This window comes from Oncorhynchus kisutch, linkage group LG2, assembly GCF_002021735.2.
Source record: "Oncorhynchus kisutch isolate 150728-3 linkage group LG2, Okis_V2, whole genome shotgun sequence".
In the NCBI taxonomy this organism is placed as follows: Eukaryota; Metazoa; Chordata; class Actinopteri; order Salmoniformes; family Salmonidae; genus Oncorhynchus; species Oncorhynchus kisutch.
This window is the reverse complement of record NC_034175.2, coordinates 60,572,755-60,597,088: the sequence shown is the minus strand read 5'-3', so window position 1 is coordinate 60,597,088 and position 24,334 is coordinate 60,572,755. Positions and strand designations below refer to the sequence as shown.

At 44.4% G+C, this 24,334-nt stretch overlaps 1 protein-coding gene across 4 annotated transcripts in view; it reads right to left on the bottom strand.

Annotated features, from left to right (window-relative positions):
• Positions 1–1,271: 1,271 nt before the first annotated feature.
• Positions 1,272–24,334, bottom strand: part of LOC109869461 (radixin) — a 55,168-nt gene continuing 32,105 nt past the window's right edge. For 3 of the 4 annotated variants that reach the window (XM_020459641.2, XM_031799281.1, XM_020459649.2), the window contains 12 exons: positions 22,790–22,873; positions 15,628–15,846; positions 14,000–14,151; positions 13,516–13,599; positions 13,268–13,414; positions 12,895–12,991; positions 11,314–11,477; positions 10,720–10,850; positions 5,757–5,917; positions 4,259–4,351; positions 2,227–2,436; positions 1,272–1,927 (listed from right to left, as the gene is read on the bottom strand). In XM_020459641.2, the coding sequence (XP_020315230.1) occupies positions 1,763–1,927; positions 2,227–2,436; positions 4,259–4,351; positions 5,757–5,917; positions 10,720–10,850; positions 11,314–11,477; positions 12,895–12,991; positions 13,268–13,414; positions 13,516–13,599; positions 14,000–14,151; positions 15,628–15,846; positions 22,790–22,873 (1,707 nt within the window). In that variant the 3' untranslated portion in view covers positions 1,272–1,762. Of the gene's footprint in view, positions 1,928–2,226; positions 2,437–4,258; positions 4,352–5,756; positions 5,918–10,719; positions 10,851–11,313; positions 11,478–12,894; positions 12,992–13,267; positions 13,415–13,515; positions 13,600–13,999; positions 14,152–15,627; positions 15,847–22,789; positions 22,874–24,334 lie in introns of those variants that run through there. The other variant, XM_031799290.1, reaches the window with a different exon arrangement.

Below are 24,334 nucleotides of genomic sequence, written 5' to 3'. Positions count from 1 at the left end.
TTGCTGATTCAGGGAACTGAGGCCAAATGGAAAATGTTGACTCCTTATGAGTTATGAATAATACAGCAGTAAAGCCTTACTCAAGGTGGTGACGATGAGTCTTTTTCGGGTGGAAAGGAATGGGTTTGCTGTCAAAATTGTTCTCAGGTTAATTTAGATACAGTAGGATGCTAGTGAGGCATGTGTGTATCATGTGATAATGAAATTTCAACACTCGGGGGGCATATGTCAGACATGTACTGTAGCCTACACTGAATCGGATGACAGGTTAATGACACTTAATAAGAAGCTCGTCATTTCAACATCATGATAATAATGCTAGACTTTCTTCCACTTTTGCATGTCAATTCAAATAGGCCTACCTGAAATATTCTTCACAACTTTTATATCTATTTTTTTAATTGTTGTCATACTGAACGGAATGTCTGAAGGTGATGCGTACATAAATAAACTCCGACATCTGAAATTAAATTTAAAATCAAAACAGTTGTTACGTTTACTGTGGTGATGAAGTTGAATGAATAACCTGGTGTGTTGTCATCCACAACACTACACATGTACTTTGGAAGGGTTACCACCACGTTAGTTATGGGTTTCACTTAAATGATTTCACATCTAGAAGAGCTCGGTACATATAGTACATACTGTACTATGGTTGAGATTTAAGGATAACACAGTTGACATTACTATTTTACCTAGTCTTAGATTTCCCAGACTGGAACATTGGTTACATTGTGGGAGGCAACCCGTCAGTCTAGACTAGAGACTGTTTTACCAGTTGTAGGAGGAGCTAGACAGATCATTTGTTACATAACCTAAGTGTCAAAACCATGATTTAGACCACTAAAATGTCTCAGGTGGTTTTATGGTTATTTTCCCTTCACGCATTCTTAAAATGCCTGGAAGGTGATTCATCTGGAATATTCAAAATAAACAGTTCCTCATACCACTCCGTTCATATAATATTGAACTGCTGCCTCCCTCCCATTCTACCCTCATCCAACCGGGATAAATACTTTAACTGACTGGAAGTAAGAAATATACATGGATTCTTTATTGTGGACCAAAATATATGTTCACAAAACCGTCAATGGACGGTGAATAACACAAACGTATAGGTTAGAAGGGACAAATAAAAGCTGTGTTCAAATTCTGGAGGAATTAAACCACTGGTTCAACATCAGCTGACCCATGACTAGAGCACAGCTAACTCACCACAGTTAAATATGAAACCAAAACTGAAGTAATGTAAATGAAATGAGACGAATAAGGCAGTTTAAGAAAACCATTTAAATACTTGATCACAAACAAAAAAAAGTAAGGTACGATATTTAAAGCTTTACATACATGCTTGTCAACAACATCAAAAAGCTACAAATGGCAATTCTCTCAATAAAAGCAAAATATTCACTAATTTCTCTCTATATTATTTTTAAAAAATCCATTCTTACATCAGACATGCAAGGGTTAAATTATCCTTTGCTCAAGGAGAAGTTCATTTCGGCAGGATATGTTGCTTGTCATTCCAGATTGGATGATTCCAGATGTGGTTGGGTGGAGCTCTAAGCATGGAGCGGTTTGATTGGCCAACCGCTAGTGGGCAGAGCTTTGGCAAGGAGTAGTGGGTGGGACATTGAATCCACACACCTCTGGCCTTTTTGCAAGTACGGATTTGGGGGAACGGGGTGGGAACGAGCAGGGTCGGCTATCCAAGAAAGTGAGATGTTGTCATGGCAACGCGAGGGTGGGAGGGCGCTGACTCTTACATGGACTCAAACTCGTCAATGCGCTGCTTGGTGTTGCCCTGTCGGATCTGGCGCAGGGTTTTGTACTTGTCCCTCCCAGCCTTCACATTCTCCGCATGTAGCATGTCATTCTGGGTCTTCTTGGTGTCGTCCCTCGCCTGAGCCAACTCTGAACTCAGAGCCTGACAAAGAGGGAGAGGGGAAAGCAGAGAACACTTCATTTGGACAGTTGCAGACAGATGGTGTATTGTTCAACATATTATCAGCAAACTGTTGATCTACTGACCCCAACACTAGCCCTAGGCCTAAACATAACCCTACATTTTTTTGCAGTTGATAGCTACAAGCATTTCGCTACACCGACAATAACATCTGCTAAATATGCGTGTGACCAATAAAACAGTATTTGATTTTTATCTTGTTGAGCCTGTATGGGGTCTATCCATCCTAATGACGTGAGGCCACGTCTTCCTGAGCCTACCTGCAGCTGTTTCTTGACGCGTTCGTTCTTCTGGGCCTCTGTGACACGTTCCTCCTCGCTGCGGTGGCTGGTGACCCCGTCACTGTGCAGCTCGGTACTGCCCTCTGCGTTTGTCTCATCTTGCTCATCGTGCTCCGGCGCCGGGGGTGATGACATCACAGACTTCAGCTCCTCTTTAGTCTTTTCCAGGTCTTCCTGGGCTGAGATGGCCTGGCGGGAGGGTTAATGTGGGAATAACTGTTTGTCACTTGGTGTTCAATAAACTACTCATCTATTGTCTCATATATAACAATCAGACAGTACTGACACATTTCAATATTCTATTTGGAACAGGAAACACAAAAACATTATTGCTTACACACACACACACAAACACACAAACCAACACATTTCAAGACAACTTTGTCAAAAGACAGGGACACCTGTATTTAAAGTGCTTGTCGGTGTGGGACCTGAGTAGACCAGAGACTTTCCAAAAACATTAAAACACTCACAGACACACACATACTAAACTAGGGGTTAACATGCAAATAAGGGACACAATAACATCTTAAAAACATCTTGTTCTGGCTCAAGCACACAATTTTAAACTCAGCTCTTACTCATACATATACTGAACAAAAATACAAACGCAACATGCTACAATTTCAAAGATTTTACTGAGTTACAGTTCATATAAGGAACTTATTCAATTGAAATAAATTCATTAGGCCCTAATCTATGGATTTCACATGACTGGGAATACAGATATGCATCTGTTGGTCACAGATACCTTAAAAAAAGGTAGGGGCGTGGATCAGAAAACCAGTCAGTATCTGGTGTGAACCCTATTTGCCTCATGCAGCGTGACTTCTCTCCTTTACATAGAGTTGATCAGGCTGTTGATTGTGGCCTGTGGAATGTTGTCCCAGTCCTCTTCAATGGCTGTGCTAAATTGTTGGATATTGGGGGGGGGGGGGGGGGGAACTAGAGCATACTGAAGTACATGTAGATCCAGAGCATGTTCAATGGTGAGTATGCGGTTCATGGAAGAACTGGGACATGTTTAGCTTCTAGGAATAGTTTACGGATCCTTGCGACATGGGGCCATGCTGAAACATGAGGTGATGGCAGCGTACGACAATGGGCCTCAGGATCTCATCACTGTATCTCTATGCATTCATATTGCTATCAATAAAATGCAATCGTGTTCCTTATCCATAGCTTATGCCTGCCCATACCATAACGCCACCTCTACCATGGAGCACTCTGTTCACCCACACAATGTCATACACGTTGTCTGCGGTTGTGAGGCCGGTTGGACGCATGGCCAAATTCTCTAAAATGATGTTGAAGCCGGCTTATGGTAGAGAAATTAACATAACATTTTCTGGCAACAGTTTTGGTGGACATTCCTGCGGTCAGCATGCCAATTGCGTGCTCCCTCAACATTTGAGACATCTGTGGCATTGTGTTATGTGACAAAACTGCACCTATTAAAGTGGCCTTTTATTGTCCCCAGCACAAGGTGCACCTGGGTAAAGATCATGCTGTTTAATCAGCTTCTTGATATGCCACACCTATCAGGTGGATGGATTATCTTGGCAAAGGCGAAATGCTCACTAACAGGGATATAAATACATTTGTGCACACAATTTGAGAGAAATAAGCTTTTTGTGCGTATGGAACATTTCTGGGATATTTTATTTCAGCTCAAGGATCCAACACTGTACATGTTGCCTTTAAATTTTTGTTCAGTGTACATTAGATCTTATGAATGCTGTTAAATTATTTGGTTTGAGGGCATACAGCCCCACACATTTGGATACAGACACTATTATTTATGTGTCAGTCCCAGGGGGCAGAGCAGTGGAGGCTGCTGGGGACGGCTCATAATAATGGCTGGAACTGAGTGTTCTGACTGGAATGGTATCAAACACATGAAAACCATATGTTTATGTTTGATACCATTCTATTAACTCTATTCCAGACATTATTATGATCCACCCTTCCCTCAGTAGCTGCCACTGGATCAGAGAGAGGTAGCCGTTACTTTGTGTTGCCATTCAGTCGCCTCCTCTTCCTTCTTCCTCTTGGCCTCTTCAAGCAGAGCGATTTTGGCAGTGAATTCTCCTAGCTCAGCGGCCTGCGAGAGACAAGCACAAAGCACTCTTCTGTCAGACATACACACCAACACACTGGCCACCAGACTGCAAGAGCTGACCATGGCGCCCATGAGGTTTAATGGGCCAACCAGTATGAAAATGTAATTGACACATGGTTTCAACATGAGTACTGTTAACCATGTAATACCACCCATTAAATATTGTTTGAAATACCAAAGAGAGAGTTGGGGGTGGTGAGAGCAGAGAACTTCCCCTGGGGCACGCTGTCTGCACATTAACACCTCAATCACAGATATCTGTTAGCACCCAGAGATTATATTTAGTTATCATTGCGAAATAGGCAGGTAGCCTGGTGGGTAGGAGCATTGGGCCAGTAACTGAAAGGTTGCTGGATCAAATCCCCAAGCAAGGCAGTTAGCCCACTGTTCCCCGGGCACTGATGACGTGGATGTTGATTAAGGCAGCCTCCAGCACCTCTCTGATTTTGATGGGTTGGGTAAAATGCGGAAGACACATTACAGTTGAATGCATTCAGTTGTACAACTGACTAGGTATCTCCTTTTCCCTTAAAGGTTACTGCCTCAGGGCCTTCCAACACTGTATAAATGTTATTTTCCTACACCCAATGACAAGGTGTCTAGTGTCTTTGGCTTATTGTCTCCCTCTCTCCGTATCACTCGTAACTCTACCAACTTGGCAGTACTTTTTTGAGATGTTATTTCAGACCTTATTACTGTAGCTCAGAACGCATCCTTTGCATTATTACATAACAGCCGGAAATAACTTTTGGATATTAGAGCGGTGGTAACTCACCAGCATTTTGTTACAAGCATTTTGCTACACCCGCAATAACATCTGCTAAATATGTGTATGTGACCAATCAAATTTGATGTGGAAACAGCTACATGAGCAATAAGCCTACTGTCAGTCATTTGGAGCTGTAAGCCATTAGTAGAGCTATGGGATTCCAGGTTAAATACAATGAGGAATAACCAAATCACCTTTGGAATGCATGTCGTAAAAGCATCCATACATTTTCTGTAAGCAAGGGAGGTGTTTACAAGAGGTCAGTCAGTGTCACTCATTTACATATAACCATAGGTATTGACGTGATAATAACTTAGCAGGTACAGTGCAGATATGTTGTAGGTTAGAGTGTTTACAACGGTTTTAGTGTGTTGGACAATCCAGAAGAGACCGATGGCTTAGAGAATTGCTGTATACCTGTCTACAGAAGGTATATGTACATTGTACATCCTTCCTTCAGGTAATCAATCAATAGGAAGTTGAGTAGGGTGTCTATTATATTGCATTCATCAATCATTTAATATAAAATCAGTGATTTCTTCAAGGAAGGAAGGAAGGAAAGAAGGATGCACTGAAAGTATGTTAACGGGACCCTGATCGAAAGTGGTGAAGTGTTACCAGTTGTTCCTGGTTCTTCATCTGGTCAGCGGACTGTTTAGCCAGCGCTGCCTTGGCCTCCTCCGCTGCCTGTCTCTCTCCCTCCAACCTTTCCGCCTCCTCCTTCGCTCTCTTCCTCTCCTGGTCCAACTCCAGGGCCCTGCGTGTCTGCTCCTCCAGCTCTGTATGAGTGTACACACACACACACACACACACAGATTACAACAATGTACTGTATAACAAATATAATCAGATCTTAGCGAGTCGCACCTGTAGCGTTTGCTTCCAACTCACTCTCAAATACATAGATCCCAAAATTCCAAAACTACTGTCTTATACACACACAAGTGTAAGGGGATAAAGAATATGTACATAAAGATATATGAATGAGTGATGGTACAGAGCGGCATAGGAAAGATACAGTAGATGGTATTGAGTACAGTATATACATATGAGATGAGTATGTAAACAAAGTGGCATAGTTAAAGTGGCTACTGATACATGTATTACATAAAGATGCAGTAGATGATAGAGTACAGTATATACGTATACATATGAGATGATGTAGGGTATGTAAACATTATATTAGGTAGCATTGTTTAAAGTGGCTAGTGATATATTTTACATACTTTCCCATCAATTCCCATTATTAAAGTGGCTGGAGTTGAGTCAGTGTGTTGGCAGCAGCCACTCAATGTTAGTGGTGGCTGTTTAACAGTCTGATGGCCTTGAGATAGAAGCTGTTTTTCAGTCTCTCGGTCCCAGCTTTGATGCACCTGTACGGACCTCGCCTTCTGGATGATAGCGGGGTGAACAGGCAGTGGCTCGGGTGGTTGTTGTCCTTGATGATCTTTATGGCCTTCCTGTGACATCGGGTGGTGTAGGTGTCCTGGAGGGCAGGTAGTTTGCCCCCGGTGATGCGTTGTGCAGACCTCACTACCCTCTGGAGAGCCTTACGGTTGAGGGCGGAGCAGTTGCCGTACCAGGCGGTGATACAGCCTGCCAGGATGCTCTCGATTGTGCATCTGTAGAAGTTTGTGAGTGCTTTTGGTGACAAGCCAAATTTCTTCAGCCTCCTGAGGTTGAAGAGGCGCTGCTGCGCCTTCTTCACGATGCTGTCCGTGTGGGTGGACCAATTCAGTTTGTCTGTGATGTGTATGCCGAGGAACTTAAAACTTGCTACCCTCTCCACTACTGTTCCATCGATGTGGATAGGGGGGTGTTCCCTCTGCTGTTTCCTGAAGTCCACAATCATCTCCTTAGTTTTGTTGACGTTGAGTGTGAGGTTATTTTCCTGACACCACACTCCGAGGGCCCTCACCTCCTCCCTGTAGGCCGTCTCGTCGTTGTTGGTAATCAAGCCTACTGCGTGGCCACGGAGTCGTGGGTGAACAGGGAGTACAGGATCTCCCGGATGACGTTAGTCTTTTCCCTGCTTGTACTTACTGTTGCCCTTTTGGACCCCCTGTATATGACCTTCTGCCTGCCCCTGAACCCAGCTACCTGCCTCCTCCTGTGGTCCTTTACAAATAAACACCTGCTGCACCCTCCTCTTGAAACCAGCTCTCTGTCTCCCATCGTGTTCATTACAGCACCCATCTTTCCTGACACACATTCACCTCATGAAACACAAGAGGACGACTTGAATAATCTCCCAATAATCTGGAACACAAATGTTTATATAGGGAGATACCTCTGAGAAAGGCCCGACCTATATTTGATGAGAGCATTTCTAGAGGCAACATTCTGTAGAAATCAATCATTCTGATTGGAATGGCACTTTCAGGATCAAATCATTTTTTATATCAGCCAAGCAAACTCCTGTCTTTTACCAACAGAATGGCTCTGCAGTGATTCGTTAGATCTGCTGGGGATTTCAGGGCTGTAGCTAACTCTCTCCCTCCAGCCGTTCACTATGTAAATACCCCCCAGGTGTGTTCTGTCCTTTTCGGTTATGACAGCCGTGGTGCTAGGGCCAACACTATAGAGAATGAATGTTCATGTCCCCTTCCCTGTAACATGATAAAACAGCTAGCAGTCCTCCTATGGTCTCTAAATGATAGCCCATTCCTCACTCCTCCTAACAAGAGCTAGTATGCAAATCCCAGTGTTGCGTACTATAGCTGTGAACGTGTCTGAACACCAGCTGTGAACTACAGCGGGTGTAAGTGTTACTCCAGGGTGTTGGTTGCATGATAACCTATGACATGTAAAATAAGTGAGATGATCAGTCCCATTTACATTGTTCCTCCGAAGTTGTATCCGTTGTTGGTGTGTGTGTGTAATGCATGTGCATGTAATTTGTGTGCATTTATGTAATGTAAGTGTGTGTGCGCGTGTGTAATGCATGCATGTAAGTGTGTGTGCGCGCTTGTGTGTAATGCATGCATGTGTGTAATGTTCATGCGCTTGTCGGAAGTTTACATACACTTAGGTTGGAGTCATTAAAACTTCTTAGGGATCAAATCCCATTAACGGGATCGATTTGACAACATCCGGTGAAATGGCAGAGCGCCAAATTCAAATTAATTTATTAGAAATATTTTACTTTCATACAATCACAAGTGCAATACACCAAATTAAAGCTTTACTTCTTGACAATCCAGCCACTGTGTCAGATTTCAAAAAGGCTTTACGGCGAAAGCAAACCATGCCATTATCTGAGGACAGCACCCCATCAAACAAACACAGACAATAATATTTCATCCAGCCAGACGCGACACAAAACTCAGAAATAACGATATAATTCATGCCTTACCTTTGAAGAGCTTCTTCTGTTGGCACTCCAATATGTCCCATAACCATCAAATTTTTTAATTTTGTTAGTTTATATCGATTATATCGTTATATCTCCAAAATGTCCATTTATTTGGCGCGTTTGATACAGAAAAACATCGGTTCCAACTCGCTCAACATGACTTCAAAATATCTAATAGGTTACCTGTAATCTTTATTCAAACAACTTTCCTAATACAACTTTAGGTTGTATTTAACGTAAATATTCGATACAATTTAAGACGGGATAAACTGTGTTCAATAGCGGATAAAAACTATGCACCCCAACCACAACAGTACACTAGACTCGACCCTCGTTCTGAAAAGCCCTACTTCTTCATTAGACAAAGGAAAAACATCAACCAATTTCTAAAGACTGTTGAGATCCAGTGGAAGCGATAGGAACTGCAAGCAAGTGCCTTAGAAATCTAGATCCACATAGAAAAAACATTGAAAACACTGTCACCTCAACAACAACAAAAATTCCTAGATGGTTTGTCCTAGGGGTTTCGCCTGCCAAATAAGTTATGTTATACTCACAGACATCATTCAAACAGTTTTAGAAACGTCAGAGTGTTTTCTATCCAAATCTACTAATAATATGCATATCCTAGCTTCTGGGCCTGAGTAGCAGGCAGTTTACTTTGGGCACGCTTTTCATTTGGACGTGAAAATACCGCCCCCTAGCCTAGAGAGGTTAAAACTAATTTTTCAACCACTCCACAAATTTCTTGTTAACAAACTATAGTTTGCAAGTCGATTAGATTCCAGTGGTTCAAAAGTTTACATACACTAAGTTGACTGTGCCTTTAAACAGCTTGTGAAATTCCAGAAAGGGATGGCATGGCTTTAGAAGTTTCTGATATGCTAATTGACATCATTTGAGTCAATTGGAGGTGTACCTGTGGATGTATTTCAAGGCCTACCTTCAAATTCAGCGCCTCTTTGCTTGACATCATGGGAAAATCAAAAGAAATCAGCCAAGACCTCAGGAAAAACAATTGTAGACCTCCACAAGTCTGGTTCATCCTTGGGAGCAATTTCCAAACACCTGAAGGTATCACGTTCATCTGTACAAACAATAGTACGCAAGTATTAACACCATGGGACCAAACAGCTGTCATACCGCTCAGGAAGGAAACACGTTCAGTCTCCTAGAGATGAACGTACTTGTGCAAATCAAAGTGCAAATCAATCCCAGAACAACAGCAAAGGACCTTGTGAAGATGCTGGAGGAAACAGGCACAAAAGTATCTATATCCACAGTAAAACGAGTCCTATATCGACATAACCTGAAAGGCCACTCAGCAAGGAAGAAGCCACTGCTCCAAAATCAAAACCCAGACTACGGTTTGCAAGTGCACATGAGGACAAAGATCGTACTTTTTGGAGAAATGTCCTATGGTCTGATGAAACAAAAATAGAACCGTTTGGCCATAATGACCATCGTTATGTTTGGAGGAAAACGGGGGAGGATTGCAAGCCAAAGAACACCATCCCATCCGTGAAGCACAGGGTTGGCAGCATCATGTTGTGGGGTTGCTTTGCTGCAGCAGGGACTGGTGCACTTCACAAAATAGATGGCATCATGAGGGAAGAAAATTATGTGGATATATTGAAGCAACATCTCAAGACATCAGTCAGGAAGTTAAAGCTTGGTCACAAATTGGTTTTCCAAATGGACAATGACCCCAAGCATACTTCCAAAGTTGTGGCAAAATGGCTTAAGGACAACAAAGTCAAGGTATTGGAGTGGCTATCACAAAGCCCTGACCTCAATCCTATAGAGAATTTGTGGGCAGAACTGAAAAAGTGTGTGCGAGCAAGGAGGCCTACAAACCGGACTCAGTTACACCAGCTTTGTCAGGTGAAATGGACCAAAATTCACCCAACTTATTGTGGGAAGCTTGTGGAAGGCTACCCGAAACGTTTTACCTAAGTTAAACAATTAAAGGCATTGCTACCAAATACTAATTGAGTGTATGTAAACTTCTGACCCACTGGGAATATGATGAAAGAAATAAAAGCTGAAATAAATAATTCTCTCTACTATTATTCTGACATTTCACATTCTTAAAATAAAGTGGTGATCCTAACTGACCAAATACAGGGAATTTTTACTAGGATTAAATGTCAGGAATTGTGAAAAACTGAGTTTAAATGTATTTGGCTAAGGTGTATGTAAACTTCCAACTTCAACTGTAGATACCTTTCTGGGCCTTTAGCGTCTGTTGCTCAATCTGTCTGAGCCTCTCGACAAGCTCGTCCTTCTCCTTCTCTATCTTCGCCCTCTCCTTCTCTGCATGCTCTCGTTTTCTCTTCTCGTTCTCTAGCTGGGCTCTGTAAAACAAAAGACGCATTGTTCAGTTGATGAAAATGCCTGGGCTAATAATATATTCAAATTAAATGTAATTAATTGTTGAATATCTTACTCATATCATTCAATATTTTGTTGTATAAAATATGATCACAACACTGGTGCAACTGTCTGCAACTTCAAGATGCTTTACAAAAAAGGTAAAACACAAAAATGCACATAAGAGCAATACAGAGACATCCAGTCCATAGCTGTCTCTAAATAGCCTCATTAGACACACGAGAGCAGTGTTAGGATGGTGGATCGGCCTAATATTTCAATTGTATTTCTGTAATTCCCAATATCCGCTCTTCTCACCTCCTTTGAGGAATCAAGGGAATACAGAGATCCACCCGTTATATAGCTCTGGTACAGAGATATTTTATACAATGCTGCCCCCTTCTGTTCAAAATCACAACTACATGTTTGCATGTGTTCTTTCTGTACCTTTCCATCTGTTTGTGGTGTTTCTCCTCCCTGGCCTGGGCCTTCATTTGCTGAACCTCAATGGTGTCAGGCTTCCTCCTCCTCATGTACAGTTCGTGGTTCCCCATGCACAGCGCCAGGATACGCTTGTTGATCCGCAACCGCGGGGCATAAAACACAAAATCCTATAGAGAGAGGAGTGGAGAGGAAAAGGGGAGAGGAGGGAGAGGCAGGGAGGAGAGAGGAGCGGAGATGAGGGAGAGGCAGAGAGGAGGAGGAAGAGGCACGGAGGAGAGGAGGGAGAGGCAGGGAGGAGAGAGGAGGGGAGATGAGGGACAGACAGAGAGGAGGAGGAAGAGGCACAGAGGAGAGGAGGGAGAGGCAGGGAGGAGAGAGGAGGGGAGATGAGGGAGAGGCAGAGAGGAGGAGGAAGAGGCACGGAGGAGAGGAGGGAGAGGCAGGGAGGAGAGAGGAGGGGAGATGAGGGAGAGGCAGAGAGGAGGAGGAAGAGGCACGGAGGAGAGGCAGGGCGGAGAGAGGAGGGGAGATGAGGGAGAGGCAGAGAGGAGGAGGAAGAGGCACGGAGGAGAGGAGGGAGAGGCAGGGAGGAGAGAGGAGGAGAAGAAGGGAGAGGAAAAGAGGAAGGGAGAGGAAAAGAGGAAGGGAGAGGAAAAGAGGAGGGGGGAGAGGCAGAGCAGGGAGGGGAGAAGCGGAGGAAGGGGAGAGGAGGAGTGAGGGGAGGGAGGAGGGAGAGGAAGGGAGGAGAGAGGAAAGGAGTGGAGGGAAGAGGAGGGAGGGGAGAAAAGGAAAAGGTAATTTTACATTTAATGAATTTAGCACTCATTTTACTAATTTACAGATTAGTGCAATGTCTTTATTATATTATCAATGTTTATTGTACATTGTGTTGTATTGTTTCCTCCCGCTTTCCCCAACCTTCCCAGTAGACTGCCCAACCCTAAACCTAACCCTACCTTCCCAGTAGACTGCCCAACCCTAACCCTACCTTCCCAGTAGACTGACCAACCCTAAACCTACCTTCCCAGTAGACTGACCAACCCTAAACCTACCTTCCCAGTAGACTGACCAACCCTAAACCTACCTTCCCAGTAGACTGACCAACCCTAAACCTACCTTCCCAGTAGACTGACCAACCCTAAACCTACCTTCCCAGTAGACTGACCAACCCTAAACCTACCTTCCCAGTAGACTGACCAACCCTAAACCTACCTTCCCAGTAGACTGACCAACCCTAAACCTACCTTCCCAGTAGACTGACCAACCCTAAACCTACCTTCCCAGTAGACTGACCAACCCTAAACCTACCTTCCCAGTAGACTGACCAACCCTAAACCTACCTTCCCAGTAGACTGACCAACCCTAAACCTAACCCTACCTTCCCAGTAGAATGACCAACCCTAAACCTAACCCTACCTTCCCGGTAGACTGACTAACCCTAAACCTAACCCTACCTTCCCGGTAGACTGACCAACCCTAAACCTACCTTCCTGGTAGACTGACTAAGCCTAACCCTATCTTCATGGTAGTCTGACTAAGCCTAAGCCTAAACCTAAACCCTACCTTCCTGGTAGACTGACTTACTGGAGCTTTCTTGTCGATGGGTTTGATGACAAACTTCTTGTCGCTGAAGGAGATGTTCCTGATCTCGCTCCAGGGGAAGCCAATCTTTGGTGTCAACCTGGGGAGAAGGGAAGGAAAAATACAGACTGTCTCAACACTATGCTAGTACAGTACTATGCCATGTGAAGGTAACTACCTACCCATATCAGTGTAGTATTAAATTAAGCTAGAGGCACCATCTGTGCCCAGCAGAGGGCGATAGTGTCATGGAGTATATCTGACAAGGCCATGCTCAGGTATGCTCTCTTACGTTCCACCTTAGTGGATGAATGGCATATTCCACCTTCCACTCTAAAATAACAACAACAAAAAACTGTATATCAGTATTGCGCACTTGTCCTCATGTTCGTAGATATTGAGTCCCAGTGCATCCACACCCAGCCACAACTCTGTTCCCTTCTTGTTCTTGATCTCAAAGTAGTTGACGCCATACATCTCCAGGTCCTGGGCTATCTTCAGATACTCCATCACTGAGTCCTCTCTGTGGACACAAACACACATTACAACTTGTGTAGAGAAGCAAGTTTGACACCAACAGACTCATAAAGAAACACACATATAGACCCTTATACAAAGCCCTACCTGAGCATGCCTGTGTGTTCCTCATGCCAGGTCTGTATTCTGTCCTCCCACTGCTCCTTAGTCAACTTGTGCTGCTCCAAGACTCTGCAGGACACACAAAAACATACAAAGGGTTATTCAAAAAGGGCCACACTATAGGCCTAGCATCAAAAGACAGAACAGATGTATAGTGAGGGAGGGGCAAGCCACTCTACTGAAGAACAACTCCTTCACAAAAGCACACAATCCCTCCCTCCAGCACACACTAACGGGGAGTATGGAAAGAATTCATTAAGTAGCAGGACATTCCAGCCTCCTCAACCATTGTAGGAGCAATTTCAATAGAGATTCTCTGAGTTACTATGACAGCAAGACTCTTCCCCTGGTATTCTTTGAGTGGGACAGAGAGGGGCAGAGGAAGTGAAGGTGGAAATGTGGAGGTCTCTTCTGTACAGAGAGGGTTAGAGAGGGGACAGAGAGAGAGGGGTGCGTGTGGGGTACGGACCTCTGTGGCAGCAGGCGGTCTGAGGTAAGGTAGCCAGGCCTGTGGAGGTCTCTGTTGTAGTCTGCGTACTTGGCCTGGACAGAGTAGGAGGCCAGCAGCACGGCTGCCTCTGGAGGACAGTAGTTCTCATCATTCAGGATGGCCTCCTTTACCTGGCATGGGCAGAGAACACACACACACTTGTTTAAGTACTTTGTTTGGATTTGCAATGTACATTGTGAGTATGAAGGACACCAATAAATACTGAACAGAAATAAACGTAACATGCAACAATTTCAAAGATTTTACAGTGACAGTTCATATAAGGAAATCAGTCAATTGAAATAAATTCATTAGGCCCTAATCTATGGATTTCACATGACTGGGAATACAGATATGCATCTGTTGGTCACAGATACCTTTAAAAAAAGGTAGGAGCATGGATCAGAAAACCAGTCAGTATCTGGTATGACCACCATTTGCCTCATGCAGCGTGGCACATCTCCTTCGCATATCGCATAAAGTTGATCAGGTTGTTGATTGTGGCCCGTGGAATGTTGTCCCAGTCCTCTTTAATGGCTGTGCAAAGTTGCTGGATATTGCCGGGATCTGGAACTCACTGTCGTACAAGTTGATCCAGAGGATCCCAAACATGCTCAATGTCTGGTGATGGAAGAACTGGGGCATTTTCAGCTTCCAGGAATTGTGACATGGGATCGTGCATTATCATGCTGAAACATGAGGTGATGGTGGCAGATGAATGGAATGACAATGGGCCTCAGGATCTCATCCCGGTTTCTCTGTGCATTCAAATTGCAATTAATCAAATGCAATCGTGTTCGTTGTCTGTAGCTAATGCCAGCCCATACTATAACCCCACCGCCACCATGGGGCACTATGTTCACAACGTTGACATCAGCAAACCACTCGCACACACCCGAAGCCATACACGCTGTCTGCCATCTGCCCGGTACAGTGAAACCGGAATTCATCCGTGAAGAGCACACTTCTCCAGCATGCCAGTGGCCATCGAAGTTCAGCATTTGCCCAATGAAGTTGGTTACGACGCCGGACCGTGGTCAGGTAAAGACCCTGGTGAGGACGATGAGCACGCAAATGAGCTTCCCTAAGACGGTTTCTGACAGTTTGTGCAGAAACTTTTCAGTTGAGCAAACCCACAGCTGCCCGGATGGCTGGTCTCAGAGGATCCCGCAGGTGAAGACTCCAGATGTGGAGGTCCTGGGTTGGCGTGGTTACGTGGTCGGTTGGACGTACTGCCAAATTCTCTAAAACAACATTGGAGGCGGCTTATGGTTGATAAATTAACATTAAATTCTCTGGCAACCACTCTGGTGGACAATCCTGCAGTCAGCATTTCAATTGCAAGCTCCCTCAAAACTTGAGACATCTGTGGCATTGTGTTGTGTGACAAAACAGCAAATTTTAGAGTGGCCTTTTATTGTTCTCAGCACAAGCTGCAAATAATCATGCTGTTTAATCAGCTTCTTGATATGCCACACCTGTCAAGTGGATGGGTTCTTGGCAAAGGAGAAAAGCTCACTTACTTACAAAACATGTGACCAACTATTTACATGTTGCGTTTATATTTTTGTTCAGTATAAGTGTGTGTGTGTGTGTGTGTGTGTTACCTGCAGGAAGAAGAGTCTCTGTGTTATCTCCTGGATGAGTTCCTCAGACACGTCCTCCGGGAAGAACTTGGCTCTGAACTTAAACTGCAGAGGGTTCTCCTTCTTCACATCCTGCTGCGTCACCTTCTTGTTGAGTTTGAGCCACGTGCTGTAGCCTTTACTGTCTGTGTACTGCAGGCCAAAGAACCACACCTCCCGGAGGCCCACTGTCTTCACCACCTGAAAACACAAACACAATATGCGTCAATGATTAGCAGGTTAGGCCTCACGTAGCACCGAGAACCCAGATTCACCCTAGCCCAAAGCCTGCTCACCATTGACGCTCAAGTGTGTGAGCCACCTCACTGTTTCACCCATAAGTGGGAGAACATCGCTTTTTTACAACACTCCTCTTTTCTCCATTCACACGACATCTCTTTCTCTCTCTCAGAAAGGCCCCTAATGGTGTGTTCTCTCAGGTGCCGGCTCAACCATCTGGCCTGATGTGATTTACAGTCAATAGAGCACTGCTGACCAGGGACATCATTCACTAACACATCATTAACTCTACTCTCAATCTTACTCGGTCCATTTCTCACTCCCTCTGTGGCCCCATTCTCTCAAACACACACTTGTATTGAACGAAGCCTGTTTGTGTTTTATTATTATTTCATTATCATCGGTCATACACACACACACACACACACACACACACATACACACACACGTTCAAAAGTTTGGGGTCAGTTAGAAATGTCCTTGTTTTTTAAATCAAATTGATCAGAAATAGTGTAGATATTGTTAATGTTGTTATTTACTATTGTAGCTGGAAACGGCTGATTTTGAATGGAATATCTACATAGGCGTACAGAGGCCCATTATCAGCAACCATCACTCCTGTGTTCCAATGGCACGTTGTGTTAGCTAATACAAGTTTATAATTTTAAAAGGCTAATTGATCATTATAAAACCCTTTTGCAATTATGTTAGCACAGCTGAAAATTGGCCTTCTTTAGACAAGTTGAGTATCTGGAGTATCAGCATTTGTGGGTTTGATTACAGGCTCCAAATGGGCAGAAACAAATAACTTTCTTCTGAAACTCAGTCTATTCTTGTTCTGGGGTTGAAGGCTATTCCATGTGAGAAATTGCCAAGAAACTGAAGATCTCGTACAACACTGTGCTACTCCCTTCACAAAACAGCGCAAACTGGCCCTAACCAGAATAGAAAGAGGAGTGAGAGGCCCTGGTGCACAACTGAGCAAGAGGACAAGTATATTAGAGTGTCTAGTTTGAGAAACAGACGCCTCACAAGTCCTCAACTGGCAGCTACATTAAATAGTACCCTCAAAACACCAGTCTCAACGTCAACAAAGAAGAGGCGACTGACTCTGGGATGCTGGCATTCTAGGCAGAGTTGCAAAGAAAAGACATCTCTCAGATTGGCCAATAAAAAGAAAAGATTAAGATGGGCAAAAGAACAGACACTGGACAGAGGAAGATTGGAAAAAGGTGCTATGGACAGACAAATCTAAAGTTTGAGGTGAAAAGTGAAAAGATGCTGGAGGAGTGCTTGACGCCATCTGTCAAGCATGGTGGAGGCATTATGATGGTCTGGGGGTGCTTTGGTGGTGGTAAAGTGGGAGATTTGTACAGGTTAAAGAGATCTTGGAGGAAGGCTATCACTCCCTTTTGCAACGCTTAATTGGAGCCAATTTCCTCCAAACTATGCAAGAACTATTTAGGGAAGAAGCAGTCAGTAATTAATCAATAATACAGTAGAAAAAGTCTATACACAGTGTGTGCAAATGAGGTAAGGTAAGGGAGGTAAGGCAATATATAGGCCAATAGTGGTGAAGTAATTACAATATAGCAATTAAACACTGGAGTGATAGATATGCATAAGATTAATGTGCAAGTAGAGATACTGGGCTGCAAAGGTGCAAAATAAATAAATAAATACAGTATGGGGATGAGGTAGTTGGATGGGCTATTTACAGATGGGCTATGGACAGGTGCAGTGATCTGTGAGCTGCTCTGACAGCTGGTGCTTAAAGCTAGGGAGGGAGTAAGAGTCTCCAGCTTCAGTGATTTTTGCAGTTCATTCCAGTCATTGGCAGCAGAGAACTGGAAGGAAAGGCGGCCAAAGTAAGAATTGGCTTTGGGGTGACCAGTGAAATATACCTGCTGGAGCGTGCGCTACGGGTGGGTGCTGCTATGGTGACCAGTGAGCTGAGATAAGACGGGGCTTTACCTAGCAAAGACTTGTAAATGACCTAGAGCCAGTGTGTTTGTGAAGAATATGAAGCGAGGGATAACCAACGAGAGCGTACAGGTCGCAGTGGTGGGTAGTATATGGGGCTTTGGTGACAAAACGGATGGCACCATGATAGACTGCATCCAATTTGTTGAGTAGAGTGTTGGAGGCTAGTTTGTATATTACATCACCGAAGTCGTTGATCGGTAGGATAGTCAGTTTTACGAGGGTATGTTTGGCAGCATGAGTGAAGGAGGCTTGTTGCGAAATAGGAATCCGATTCTAGATTTAATTTTGGACTGGAGATGCTTAATGTGAGTCTGGAAGGAGAGTTTACAGTCTAACCAGACACCTAGGTATTTGTAGTTGTCCACATATTCTAAGTCAGAACCGTCCAGAGTAGAGATGATGGATGGGCGGGCAGGTGTGAGCAGCAATCTGTTGAAGAGCATGCATTTAGTTTTACTTGCATTTAAGAGCAGATGAAGGCCACGGAGGAAGAGTTGTATGGCGTTGAAACTCGTCTGGAGGTTAGTTAACACAGTGTCCAAAGAAGGGCCAGAAGTATACAGAATGGTGTCGTCTGCGTAGAGGCAAATCAGAGAATCACCAGCAGCAAGAGCGACATCAGATGTATTTAGAGAAGAGAGTCGGCCCGAGAATTGAACCCTGTGGCACCCTCATAGAGACTGTCAGAGGTCAGGACAACAGAATCGCAGGACAACAGGACAACAAATCGCAGGACAACAGGCCCTGTGATTTGACACACTGAACTCTATCAGAGAAGTAGTTGGTGAACCAGGCGAGGCAGTCATTTGAGAAACCAAAGCTGTTGAGTCTGCCAATAAGAATGTGGTAATTGACAGAATCAAAAGCCTTGGCCAGGTCGATGAATACGGCTGCACAGTATTGTCTCTTATCAATGGTGGTTATGATATCATTTAGGATCTTGAGCGTGGCTGAGGTGCACCCACGACCAGCTCTGAAACCAGATTGCATAGCGGAGAAGGTACAGTGGGATTTGAAATGGTCGGTAATCTGTTTGTTAACTTGGTTTTTAAAGACCTTAGAAAGGCATGGTAGGATAGATATGTCTGTAGCAGTTTGGGTCTAGACTGTCTCCCCCTTTGAAGAGGGGGATGACCGCGGCAGCTTTCCAATCTTTGGAAATACGAAAGAGAAGTTGAACAGGCTAGTAATAGGGGTTGCAACAATTTTAGCAGATCATTTTAGAAAGAGGGTCCAGATTGTCTAGCCCGGCTGATTTGTAGGGGTCCAGATTTTGCAGCTCTTTCAGAACATCAGCTATCTGGATTTGGGAGAAGGAGAAATGGGGAGGCGTGGGCGAGTTGCTGTGGGGGTTGCAGGGCTGTTGACCGTGGTAGGGGTAGCCAGGTGGAAAGCATGGCCAGCCATAGAAAAATGTTAATTGAGAATTTCAATTATTGTAGATTTATTGGTGGTGACAGTGTTTCCTGGCCTCAGTGCAGTGGGCAGCTGGGAGGAGATGCTCTTATTCTCCATGGACTTCATAGTGTCCCAGAACCTTTTTGAGTTTGTGCTACAAGGCCTACTCGCTGAAGTGTTTTAGGGAGAGTTTGATATTGATGAGGGGTGGTCGTTTGACCGCAGACCCATTACGGGTGCAGGCAATGAGCCAGTGATCGCTGAAATCTTGGTTGAAGACAGCAGAGGTTTATTTGGAGGGCAAGTTGGTTAGGATGATGTCTAGGAGGGTGCCTGTGTTTACGGATTTGGGGTTGTACCTGGTAGGTTCATTGATAATTTGTGTGAGATTGAGGGCATCAAGCTTTGATTGTAGGATGGCCGGGGTGTTAAGCATGTCCCAGTTTAGGTGACCTAGCAGCACGAGCTCTGAAGATAGATGGGGGGCAATCAATTCACATATGGTGTCCAGGGCACAGCTGGGGGCAGAGGGTGGTCTATAGCAAGCGGCAACGGTGAGAGACATGTTTCTGGAAAGGTGGATTTTTAAAAGTAGGAGCTTGAATTGTTTGTGCACAGACCTGGATAGTGAGACAGAACTCTGCAGGCTCTCTCTGTTATCTCTGCAGCCTCTTTGTGCTATTGGGGAAAAACATATTAGATTGATTAAATATGTTACTGAATTTTATTTGGAATTCAGTTTAATTTCAGTTTTCAGACCTGATTTGCTAGTTTTTATTTAGTTGTCTAAAAATATATCTATTTTGTTGTAATATGATTTAGTTTCAGTTGTAGTGTTCGGTTCAGAAAGCATGCATGGGCCAGGCTAGAAGCCATGTGTGTTGAAAAGTGTTTTTTTGGGATGTCACTAATGGGGGGCAGTAATACAGTCATGACCAAAAGTTTTGAGAATGACACAAATATTACTTTTCATAAAGTCTGCTGCCTCAGTTTGTATGATGGCAATTTGCAAATACTCCAGAATGTTATGAAGAGTGATCAGTTGAATTGCAATTAATTGCAAAGTCCCTCTTTGCCATGCAAATGAACTGAATCACAAAAAAATCTTTTCTACTGCATTTCAGCTCTGCCAGAAAAGGATCAGCTAACATCATGTCAGTGATCACACCTCTCGTTAACACAGGTGTGAGTGTTGACGAGGGCAAGGCTGGAGATCACTCTGTCATGCTGATTGAGTTCGAATAACAGACTGGAAGCTTCAAAAGGAGGGTGGTGCTTGGAATCATTGTTCTTCCTCTGTCAACCATAGTTACCTGCAAGGAAACACGTACCGTCATCTTTGCTTTGCACAAAAAGTGCTTCACAGGCAAGGATATTGCTGCCAGTAAGATTGCACGTAAATCAACCATTTATCAGATCATCAAGAACTTCAAGGAGAGCAGTTCAATTGTTGTATAGAAGGCTTCAGGGTGCCCAAGAAAGTCCAGCAAGCGCCAGGACCGTCTCCTAAAGTTGATTCAGCTGCGGGATCGGGGCACCACCAGTACAGAGCTTGCTCAGGAATGGCAGCAGGCAGGTGTGAGTGCATCTGCGTGCACAGTGAGGACCAGACTTTTAGAGGATGGCCTGGTGTCAAGAAGGGCAGCAAAAAAACTTGTCCGGAGAAGACAAGGTGAGCGCTACCATCAATCCTGTGTCATGCCAACAGTAAAGCATCCTGAGACAATTCATGTGTGGGGCTGCTTCTCCACCAAGGGAGTGGGCTCACTCACAATTTTGCCTAAGAACACAGCCACAAATAAAGAATGGTACCTACACATCCTCCGAGAGCAACTTCTCCCAACCATCCAGGAACAGTTTGGTGACGAACAATGCCTTTTCCAGCATGATGGAGCACCTTGCCATAAGGCAAAAGTGATAACTACGTGGCATTGGGAACAAAACAATAATATTTTAGGTCCATGGCCAGGAAACTCCCCAGACCTTAATCCCATTGAGAACTTGTGGTCAATCCTCAAGAGGCAGGTGGAATATCAAAACCCCACAAATTCTGAAAAACTCCAACCATTGATTATGCAAGAATGGACTGCCATCAGTCAGGATGTGGCCCAGAAGATAATTGACAGCATGCCAGGGCGGATTGCAGAGGTCTTGAAAAAGAAGGGTCAACACTGCAAATAGACTTTTTGCATCAACTTCATGTAATTGTCACTTATGAAATGCTTCAGTATACTTCAGTATTCCATAGTAACATCTGACAAAAATATGTAAAGACACTGAAGCAGCAAACTTTGTGAAAATTAATATTTGTGTCATTCTCAAAACTTTTGGCCACGACTGTACATAATAAGGTGATGGGTCAGGTCATAGGTTAGGCTGAGTTTCATCTCTCGTGGACAGACCAGTTCAACAGAAATGGTACCATAGATCAGCCATGGTACAACAGGATGCATTAGACAAAAAGCAGTATTAGTTCCGGTGCTTTGAACAAATCACGATTTTGGGAAGAGGAGGGAACAATCAGAAGAGGAGGGAACAATCGGCCATCAGACTTGGATCAACAGTTGGCCCAGTGAGAGAGAGAGAGAGTGAGTGAGTGAGTGAGTGAGTGAGTGAGTGAGTGAGTGAGTGAGTGAGTGAGTGAGTGAGTGAGTGAGTGAGTGAGTGAGTGAGTGAGTGAGTGAGTGAGTGAGTGAGTGAGTGAGTGAGTGAGTGAGTGAGCGTTAAGAGAGAAATTATTTTGTAGAAAATGCAACAGAGTATCTTGTAGTGTGTGTGTCTTTGTGTGTGTTGTAGCGATTATCACATGGTGTGCATGCAAGAGTGTAAGTAAAGGTCATTGGAGTCCAGTGACTGAGTGTGTCATTGGAGTCCAGTGTGTCCACTGATATGACTCTGCCTGCGTGACCAGCAGAGTCAGCAGAAGAGGATGCCTGCTGAGTCAGAGCTGGGCTCCAGTCCAGCACTACAGAGAACTAGTTTCTAACAATCTTTGGACTGGAATGGAGTCGCAAATTGAACTGACTGTCAACGTAAACCACATTACGAGTTAAAAGGTTTCAAATATCAGCATTTCCTCAACTCACATACATAGCCATTTCCTGTCTCAATCAGCTTCCATGGGAAACACATGCAAACAATGTCTCTAAATCTCTCTGCCTATCCCTCTCTGCTGCTCCAGCAGTCTCCTGTAGCCCACCCGAGTTCTGCTACTGAAAGCTGCCCTTTCTTCACACAACACACACACTGGCCTCCCAACTCTCTGTCTCGGTCTCCACTGGCCTCCCACCTCTCTGTCTCGGTCTCCACTGGCCTCCCACCTCTCTATCTCAGTCTCCACTGGCCTCTCTCTGTCACTGCTCTGCACAATGACTGCTTTGTTTCTCTGTCTCAGTCTCTTCCTCTCTGTTCCTGACAATACCCATACAGGCTCTAACTAGACCAGCTCCCAGCCTTGTTGACCCTCTATAGTGTGTGTGTGTGTGTGTGTGTGTCTGTTCTAAGTCAACCCCATGCTTACCTGGTCAAAGAGCTGTTTGCCGGTGGTGTTGGGCTGGATGGCAAACTCCAGCTCTGCATCCATGGTGGTGACCCGCACATTGATCTACATAGACAGACAGACAGACAGACAGACAGAATACCCATTAGTAACTCATATGTTCATAAACACAGACAGTACTTTGAGCAAAAGGTGAGGAAACATTTGTGCACAGCAGGGTAATTCTCTTCCAAGGTGCTGGTTTTGACGAGACCAATTTGAGCACAGCAAATTCAGAGGAAACAGATACACATGTTAATGTTCCACAGATGTGTGTCACACAGAACCCACTTGGCAGCATGCTCCCCCTCCCTTCCCCCTCCCTCCCTCAGCCAGTCTCCTTAGCTGCATCCCTCCATCTCACAGCTGGAGAGAAGAGAACACATACTGTTAATGTACAGCAGTAAAACGTGAGAGTCCACTACACTGATACACCACCACTGCTGGGTAACTGAAAAGAGAGGGCCAAGGGCTTTAGCGGCATATACTGTAGCCTAACGCGTGTTAACGTGGATGTTGGAGTTATCGGACTGTGTTGAGTGGGCACCTGTGCAGTCTTCTGCTGAAGACATGTAAGTGTGTGTGCTCCACTTCTTATCATTCTTCTAGAAATATCTAAGCTCTTGTAGGACATCTACTCACACACTCCATATGCACGCCACGAGCACACAAGTCAGACAGGCTCTCATTCTCACTTTAGAATTTATGTCAACTACCCCTTTATGTGATTGCTTAGTTAAATAAAAAGGTTAAATAAAAAATAATTTTAAAAAAAAGTTGCGCAACGATGCATCCAAGAGGGCTGTGCCACAGACATACCCCCTGAAGACGAAACACACACACACACAAAAAACTCCTGTCAATTCACATGATGCAGCTCATAAGACACAGAATAAGCCAGAAAGTGCTCTGGGCCAGAATCTAAGTGAGTCACACTTGCTCTGTTGAAATGATCCCCTCTCTCACTCTCTCTCTGTCCCATTTCTCTCCCCCTCTCCTCTCGTCCCGAGGCACTGAGATTCACAGAAAGAGGGTACAATAGCAGTCATTTGGCACCAGAATAGCAGCAGCAGCCATTTGACTGAGGATTCTCTGATGGCCCTTTAGCGCACTGGTTCTCAATCCTGGTCCTGGGGACCCAAGGGGTGCACATTTGTTTTTGCCCTAGCACTACACAGCTGATTCAAATTATCAACTCATCAAAAGGATTTGAATCAGGTGTGTGGTGCTAGGGCAAAAACAAATGTGCACCCCTTGGGTCCCCAGGACCAGGATTGAAAACACTGCTTTAGCACGTCAATGAGTAAATTCCTCTGGTACAGAAACAGAACTCTGGGTTTGAATTATTCACCGCTTTAAAAAGAAATCCTCAATGCCAGCTGAACTTGAGGAGTGAATAGTGCAGTGTAGTTCTGTTCTAGGAGCTGAGATGTAGGCCAAAGACGGAGACGAAACAGGAAATAAATTAAGTGTTTCAGATTTGCACAAGGGGCAATAATGGAATCAATCCAATGCAATCCAGGATAT